At 42.7% G+C, this 8,479-nt stretch overlaps 1 protein-coding gene across 1 annotated transcript; it reads left to right on the top strand.

Moving 5' to 3' along the window:
• The first annotated feature begins 307 nt into the window (after positions 1-307).
• On the top strand, positions 308-6,452 carry LOC116873063 (60S ribosomal protein L37a-like). The gene is made up of 2 exons (XM_032866716.1): positions 308-312; positions 6,082-6,452. The coding sequence occupies exons 1-2, from the start codon at positions 308-310 to the stop codon at positions 6,389-6,391; spliced, it is 315 nt and encodes a 104-aa protein (XP_032722607.1). The 3' UTR covers positions 6,392-6,452.
• The last annotated feature ends 2,027 nt before the right edge of the window (positions 6,453-8,479 follow it).

The following is an 8,479-nucleotide window of genomic DNA, read 5'->3' as shown; positions in this document are numbered from 1 at the left end:
GTGCGGCCCGGCTTGGTTGCCGCATCTGAGAGTAGGCTTAGTGCTGGCGGGCCTGTAGGTACTGGCCTCGGTGTCTGGAGTCACTGGGCCGGCACTGCACCCCGCAGTTCCCCGCGGTTTGGGCGCTTCTTTTGGGGTTGGCGGGAAAATTCAGCCTCTGTGGGCTAAGGATTCTGGGGCACAAGCCCGTCAGATCCGCAGGGCAGGGTGAGTCGTTCCTGACTGCACCCAGAGGACGCTAAAAGCGGGGGCTTCCCGCATCCTGGGCAGGGCGACCGGGTGGGAGCCTCGGGACTCTGAGCGGTCCATGGCGTAAGCGTGATGCTTGTGTGTGCTGCATCCGCTGTTGGGAGGGCGCCTGTATCCCTCTGCCGCGCCTGAGGCGAGGCGAGGCGGGGCGGGGGGGGGCGCGTATGTGCGGCGTGTGCCTGTGCCTCCAGCTTCTAGTTGTGCCACATCCTTACCAACATTTGGTATAATCAGGCTTTTTAAGTCATCCTGGTAAATATATAGTGATATCTAATTTGGGTTTTCTTCTTTTTTTTAAGATTTTATTCATTTATTGGACAGAGAGAGCTCACAAGTAGTCAGAGAGGCAGGCAGAGGGGCAGGGGGAAGCAGGCTCCCTGCTGAGCACGGATCCCGATGCGGGGCTCCATCCCAGGACCCTGAAATCATGACCTGAGCTGAAGGCAGAGGCTTAACCCACTGAGCCACCAGGTGCCCCCATATTTTGGTTTTAATTGACATTCTCTGATGACTAATAAGCACCTTTTCGTGTGTTTATTGGAAAAAATATATCATTTGTAAAGTGACTGCTTGAGTCAGTCAGATAACATTGGGTTGTCTGACTTTTAATACTCTACATGGTATCCAGAAAAACACAAGTCCTTAATTTTTAATGCAGTCAAATTTGTCAAAATTTTTATGGTTACTGTGTTTTATTCCCTATTCCTTCTACTCTTGTCTTCAACTGTTCTTTTTGGTGTTTTATTTCTTAATCATGGTGATAGGTACATGTGTTTTTGTTACATTTTTTAAAATCCTTAACAAGTCTGAGGTATTTAATCATTTTAAGGTTTGGTTATATTTTACATGTTTTTAAAAAATTTTTAATTTGAGCATAGTTGACACACAATGTTAGTTTCAGGTGTATAACATATTGATTCAACAAGTCTATATGTTCACTACAAGTGTGACTACCAGCTGTCCCCATATGCTATTACAGTATCATTGATTATATTCTCTATCCTGTGCCTTTATTCCCATGACCTATTCATTCCATGTAATTTTATTAGAAACTGCCAGATTGTCCTCTTGAGGGCTGCTGTACCATCATCTATTTCCACTGCAATGTACCAGAGTATGTCACCCTGCAGTCTGACCAACAAAGTATGCTGTCAGGTCTTTGTCTCTGTTAATAAATTGTGATAGAAACACTGTATATCAATGAAATCATCACCACAATCAAGAACATGAATATACCTATCAATCCCAAAAGTTTTGGGAGGCCCCTTTGTAATAACTGTTTCCCATTACTCTTCATCCTTCCCTCTCCCATCAGGCAGTCACTGATCTGTTTTCTGTTGCTCTGTATTGTTTTGCATTTCCTAGAATTTTGTGTAAATGGAGTAACAAAGAATGTATTTATAACAAAGAGTCTACCCTGGCCCACACACAAAACCTTCACCCTGACCCCATCCATAACCACAATAAAAGCCAGAGCCAGTCACTCACCCTTGTACTCCCAAGCAATCTTTGGAGCTTGTGCGAGCCTACCTTGTCTGCTCCCCACCACTGAAAGCCTAATGACTAATAAATCTCTTCACACTCCCTTAATGTGTGCGTGGCAACATCAGTCTTGACATAAAAATAAAAGTTTGGGTGGGGGTCTGTCCTGCCTCTAGAGTGACCACGATAATTAATTGGCACTGTGACCAGGATGTGTAGAAGGTAACCACCACCACTGAGATACTCTGTTGCTTTGGTGTGCTACCTTCTAGCATGCTTGCACTTTGACTTGTGCAACCCTTTGCTACATTTGCCAGGTCTTGTGAGCCTCTGTCATATACGGAACAAACCAAAGTTACAAGTTATAATTGACATTGAGAAACCTGTCTAAGGGATTGGGCCCTCCTTAAAGTGACCCTGGTCACATATTTCAGCCTGGACTTACTGGTGTGTCTCAGATTGAATTATGTGTCTTATGGCATTCGCTATGACTGATGCCAAGCTCAGAGGAAAGACTTACCCTGTTACCATCAGTTGTGTCTTAAGCAGACACTGGCTTCTCTTGTATGAGTGCTCAGAGGAAAGACTGATAGCCTGTGCAACACAGGAGCCAACAGCTGGCTGCTTCTGTAGAAGGAGAGCTGTGACTGTATAGCAGTTTTGCTGTTGCTGCCTATGTCTGTGTCATTAAAAATGCTCCTGATCCAGGATACAGGGGGAAAAAAACCCTCATTAGTTCCAACTGTTGATATGGGGGAGGACCCTAACATTGACAGTTCTTATCTGGGACTCTCAAAAAGGAAGAAACTTATAAACTGGAGCAGTAGCACCAAAAAAAAAAGGGGGGGGGGAAACAGAATTAGGAGGGAAGGAAGCAAAAAAGTTGAAAGAGAAGTCCATGTATTCACCCAATTAGAAATCTAAATCTACTAAAAGTTTATACAACAAAAAGAAGAGTTTTGACTGACTTTTACACATTTACAACATAGGTCTGAATTAGTTTTACCTCTGCCAGAGTGCACCAACTGGCAAATTTTCACAGACTTAATGCTAGGGCTCATACTACCTGGGGTCCCCTCTAAATTAAAACAAAGTACTTTACATAATTTTAGGAGAGTTATTGAACATAAAATAGAAGACAAAATGCTATGCCACATCTTAGCCATCAAAAGTATTATCTTTTTAATTCCTCGTGGTCATAGCATCCACTGCCTTAAAATAGCCCATAACGGGCATAGATGTTCCAACCCAATAAGTAGTAAATTTAAATTGCCATTTGTAAAGACCTGGCAAAATAGAAACATGTATTTTCTCCTCCACTTAAGACAGTTAATACTGCTGTATTAGTTTCCTATTAGTGTTGTAACAAATTACTACAAACATAATGGCTTAAAACGATACAAATTTACTATCTCTTCTGGACATTAGAAGTCCTAAGTGTTCTTCACTGAGCTAAAATCAATGCCCGGACAGGACTGCATCATCTCTGGAGGCTCTAGGAGAGAATCGTTTTCCTTACCTTTTCTATCTTCTGGTGGCTGCCTACATTGCTCTACTCATGGCCCCTCCCCTCACCTTCTAAACTAGCAGCCAGGGCTTCAAATCTCTCCTGACTGACTTCTTACCTCCCTCTCTTATAAAGGTCTAGTGATTAGATTACATTGGGCCCATCCAGATAATCCAGGTTCATCTTTCCATCTCAAATCTTAATTTAATCACAGCTACAAAATTCCCTTTTGCCACCTAAATAGCATATTCATGCTTCTGGGGATTAGGATGTAGACATCTGTAAGGGGCCATTATTCTGCCTGTCACAGTGGTCCACTGTAAATTACAAAGGGCCTTGAAGGATTGAAACCCATTCTATAAGACCTATTTAGAGGAAGGGCAATGCCCCCTTCCCCACACTACTCCATTTCCAACTTTGGCCTGTTCTTAAACTAGAAAAATATGCATGGCATCTCTTGGTGAATTACCTCAACTTCAGTGCCCTGGTCCCATCCAATAAGGCTCACAAACCCAATAATATTGAAATGACTGACCATCCAGGCAGCAGCTAATCAATATTTCACTGTTACCGATTTGGCTAATATGTTGTGTTTAGTACCCGTTTGAATAGCCTCTCAGTTGTAGTTTGCCTTCATCCCTAGGGCCATGATACACCTTAACCAGGCTACACTTGGAGCACCTCAGTAGCCTTGACATCACGTGCAATCAGTCTTTCTAGGCAAGATCAACTGCATCCATCTCTCTTTAGGGACACAGGTATGGACATTACAGTGAAGCCATCCTCCTCTGAGAAGACTCATCTGACACACATTCAGGACGTACAGACACTCACAAAGGAGGTCAATGAAAGGAAATGGGCCATTGTCTAGACATAACAGTACGCCCAACTACCTCAAGTTCCTAAGATTATTTGGCTAGCCATTGGCTTCTCCATCCCTGACACTGTCAAGACACAGCTATTGATTCTGAACACCTACAGTGTTAAAACAAGCCCAATATCTTTTGTGTCTTCTTGGGTTTTGGAGGTAATGTATTCCTCATGTACAAATTTTACTTAAGTCCATTTACATTGTTAGCTGCAGATCAGTCCATCCTGAATGGGGTCCCACCTAACAAAAGGCTCTAAAATCTTAAAATTGCAATACAGGCCCTCCCATTAAGTACCCCCAAGAGAGTCCTTCACTACTGAGGTTTAACCAACTTTTTTCATGCCTCTTAGTCTCTGTACCATCACGATGGCCATCAGTTGCCTACTAGCTTCTGATGCAAGACACTGCCCTCCTTAGCCTCACACTACATGCCATTAGGGCAGCAACTGCTGGTCACATCCAGGGCTTTTTTGGAAATAGAGTCTCTCACAAAGAGTCTTTGATTCTTCATACCCAAATAGGATCACATCATGGAAGCAGCACTTTGGCATCACTATCAAGGCCTCCTTGCCAGAATATGGAGCCAGACTTGGGATCTCTGGCATATCCCACCTGTAGCAGAATGGTTTCCTCGTCCTCAGTTTCTTCCCAGACGTCATGTGCTGGAGGAAGCCACCCCTTACCTAGACCCCTTGACTACCTGGGGACCTGCTTAGGATAATCTGAGCAAACAGCAAAGTAAGTTTGTATACTTCGTGAATGTCACCATCATCACATGTGGAGTTTGCAGGAAAGGATGCTTTTCATCCTTTAACCCAGATGTTCATGATCAAAGATGGACACAAGGGTCAGCACAGTTAGCTAAACCTCAGGCAGTCATTTTAGGATTCAATGGCTTGGCTAACAGTTGGCCCTATCTGCACATTTTTATGGACTCTTTGGCCACTGACGAAGGTTTGGCCATCTGGTCCAATCAATGGCAGCAACAATGCCTTATACACAGCTGTCCTCTTTGGGGTAGCAAACTCTGGGAATCTCTTGCCTCACAGATACCCGAATATAAGTGAAGGTCACACATATCTCTGCACATTCTAAAGCCAGAAGACAAGGCCTCACCAAGACACTCCTTACCACCCTCAGAATTCTGCATATTTATAATGACCAAGGCATTCATTTCATTTTCAAAATACACAATATGGAGCTTCCAACAAGGCATTTATTAAGATTTTCACCTCCCTTACAGGTCTCAGGCTCTTAGCATTAAGAAAATAGTATGAGAATTCCCATATACACTTCTCCCAGCTCCACTAATGTTCACATGTTCTGTGACACATGCTATCACAATGAGGAAAATAACATTGATAGAATATGAAAAACCGGGCGCCTGGGTGGCTCAGTGGGTTAAGCCGCTGCCTTCGGCTCAGGTCATGATCTCGGGGTCCTGGGATCGAGTCCCGTGTCGGGCTCTCTGCTCGGCAGGGAGCCTGCTTCCCTCTCTCTCTCTCTGCCTGCCTCTCCATCTACTTGTGATCTCTCTCTGTCAAATAAATAAATAAAATCTTTTTAAAAAAAAAAAGAATATGAAAAAGCAATTCACAGACCTTACTCCACTTTTGCCAGTTTTCCTGCCAATATAATTTGCTAGTCCACAATCTAATCCATAATCACACATTCCATCCAATTGTTCTGCTCAGTATCCTCAAATCTGTGACAGTTTTTGTTTTAATAACCTTGACGCTTGACACTTTTGAAGAAAACTGGTCACTGAGAGAATGGCCCATGTCTTAGGTTAAGGTTATGCATTTTGGCAAGTGTACCACAGAAGTGATGTGCCATTTGAGAAGAATCTCATGGTGGAGGGGAGGAGGATGTTGATATGATGATATATCTAATCATTGGCTAGTCCCCAACTTTGAAAGTCCTATACAAACCTACTTTATTTACTCTAGTTTGGAATAATTTAAAAAGCTAGAAGGCAGAAGTCTCTGGGCTCAGGCATAGTTTGCAGCAACCTGGCTAAACACACCAAGAAGTTTGGAATCATGGGTAAATATGAGACCTGTTATGGTGCCTCCCTCAGGAAAATGGTGAAGAAGATTGAAATAAGCCAGCACACCAAGTACACTTGCTCCTATGGCAAAACCAAGAAACGAGCTGTGGGGATCTGGCATTGTGGCCCCTGCATGAAAACCATCACTGATGGTGCCTGGACCTACAACACCACTTCTGCCATCACAGTAAAGTCTGCCATCAGAAGACTGAAGAAGTTGAAAGACCAGTAGAAGCTCCACCATTTGAAACATTGCTAGCCTATAATAAATGGGTTAATTTATGTAACAACAACAACAACAACAAAGCTAGAAGGCAGAGTGACAACGAGAAACCTGATTTTGGGTGATGCTCCTACAATCTAATCAGTATACGGATTGACAAAAGGGCCAGCGCCCTTTGGCCTAATCCCCAGTTGGGGATCCAAAGACCATATACACAGGAGTGGGAAAATGGACAGGGAGTGAAGGAGAGACTTTTCTGGGAACCATCATTGGCCTGATATACTGTGATCCAAATGTGGCTAAACGCACCAAGAAGGTTGGAATCATGGGTACGATATATTGTGATCCAAATATATCCATTGATATACTGTGATCAGTATATATATACTGTGATATATCCAATGATATACTGTGATCCAAATATATCCATTGGCCTGATATACTGTGATCCAGCCTGATATACTGTGATCCAAAGCCTGTTGGTGAAGTCCTAAGGGGAGCTACATTTAGGTTGGGAAGATGTGGGAATGCTGTGTTTGATGGTATTAAGGTGACAGTTTGGGTAAAAATTGGAATATTTCAACAGATTTTATATGAATTGTCTGTATCTTATTTATCTGACTATATTATGGAAGTAGATATTATATCTGACTGGGGAATATTTCACCTACCTAGGATTGTAGAACAGAAGACACATAAACCTGCCCAAGGACCAACTAAGATTACCCAAACCCACACAGATTATGAGTTTGATAGACTGAAATCTATGAGATTTCATAGATGAGAAAAGAGATTACCACATTAAGTAATGCCCTGTTAGAAGCCAGAGTGCTGGTGTGGACAGACGTTCTCAAATGGATATCTTCATGAGCTCATTTGAAGTGGCCACCTGTGTGCATGAAATTAGTGGAGGTTGGGGGGCAGAAGCAATACAGAGATGCCTGGAGGAAGGCCCCACACAAAGCTGGGAAGTGTATGAAATTTGATTGGTACTTGCAGCTCTGGGTGTCTATGATTACATGTCTTTCCCCATCACCTTAACTTTCTTTGTTCCTATCTGATGTAATGATTCTGGGACGAGTCCTACAACTCTTCATTGGAAGCAGGGATGATCCTTAAGCAAGAACTATAATGGCACCTTTAAACCTTTACATTAGGATTCCTAAGGGCCTGAATGAGTGGACTGTGCCTTTACCTTTCTGGCAAAAGTGGGGTTTACCATGTGGTGTACAACTCCTGGCAGACTGATCACTTGTATAACTATAAATTTCCATAACCAAATGCTTGCAAGAGTCCCTGGTTATCGTGGACAAGGTACAGCAGTGGCACATCTGACTTGCCACAGTGTGCACTGCACAAATACGTATCACCCTTGTTTTGTGCATGAAAATAGATAAAATAGAAAAATACAGAGTGTTTCTGAATTTAAAATTAAAACCATAGTCATTATATGGTGGGTCTGAATTTCCCTGAGGAAATCTCCACCTCCTAAGATGAGGAAGGCTATGGGAAGCCTTATGGGATACACAAATTAAATTACACATAGGTGTGACTACCACTCATCTAACCCTAGCATGCAGGACCTAACATCTTCAGATACAAACATATATCCTAACCACAGTCAAGCCATTATTACATGATGGCAACAATATGCATGGCAGGTTAAAAAAATTGGCCCAAAGACAGAGGCTTTAGGGGAGACAGATGCCAGTCTAGGCATCATGGGACAAGTTGAATTCACTTTTCTTAAGGTATAGCATTCAGAAGAAAAAAGATTTATTAATCATAATAAGCAGATTAGAGGGAATTATCTTCCAGGAGGAAGGCAGAGGATGGAAGTCAGTCTGGAAGGATGACAAGACTGTAGGATCAGTTATGGGTTGAACTGTGTCTTCCAAAAAGATATGTTGAACTCCTAACTTTGGTAACTGTCAGTGTAAACCTATATGGAAGTAGGGTCTAGGCAAATGTACTCAAGTTAAGATGAGGTCATTTGGATGAGCCCTAATCCAATGTGACTAGTGTCCTTATAAGAAGAGGAGAAGAGACAAAGAACTGAACATCATGTGATGATGGAAGCAGAGGTTGGAGTGATGC

This window comes from Lontra canadensis, unplaced genomic scaffold, assembly GCF_010015895.1.
Source record: "Lontra canadensis isolate GAN:19392208 unplaced genomic scaffold, GSC_riverotter_1.0 scaffold31, whole genome shotgun sequence".
Lineage (NCBI taxonomy): Eukaryota > Metazoa > Chordata > Mammalia > Carnivora > Mustelidae > Lontra > Lontra canadensis.
The sequence above is the reverse complement of the archived record's forward strand: the minus strand, read 5'-3'. Positions and strand labels throughout refer to the sequence as shown.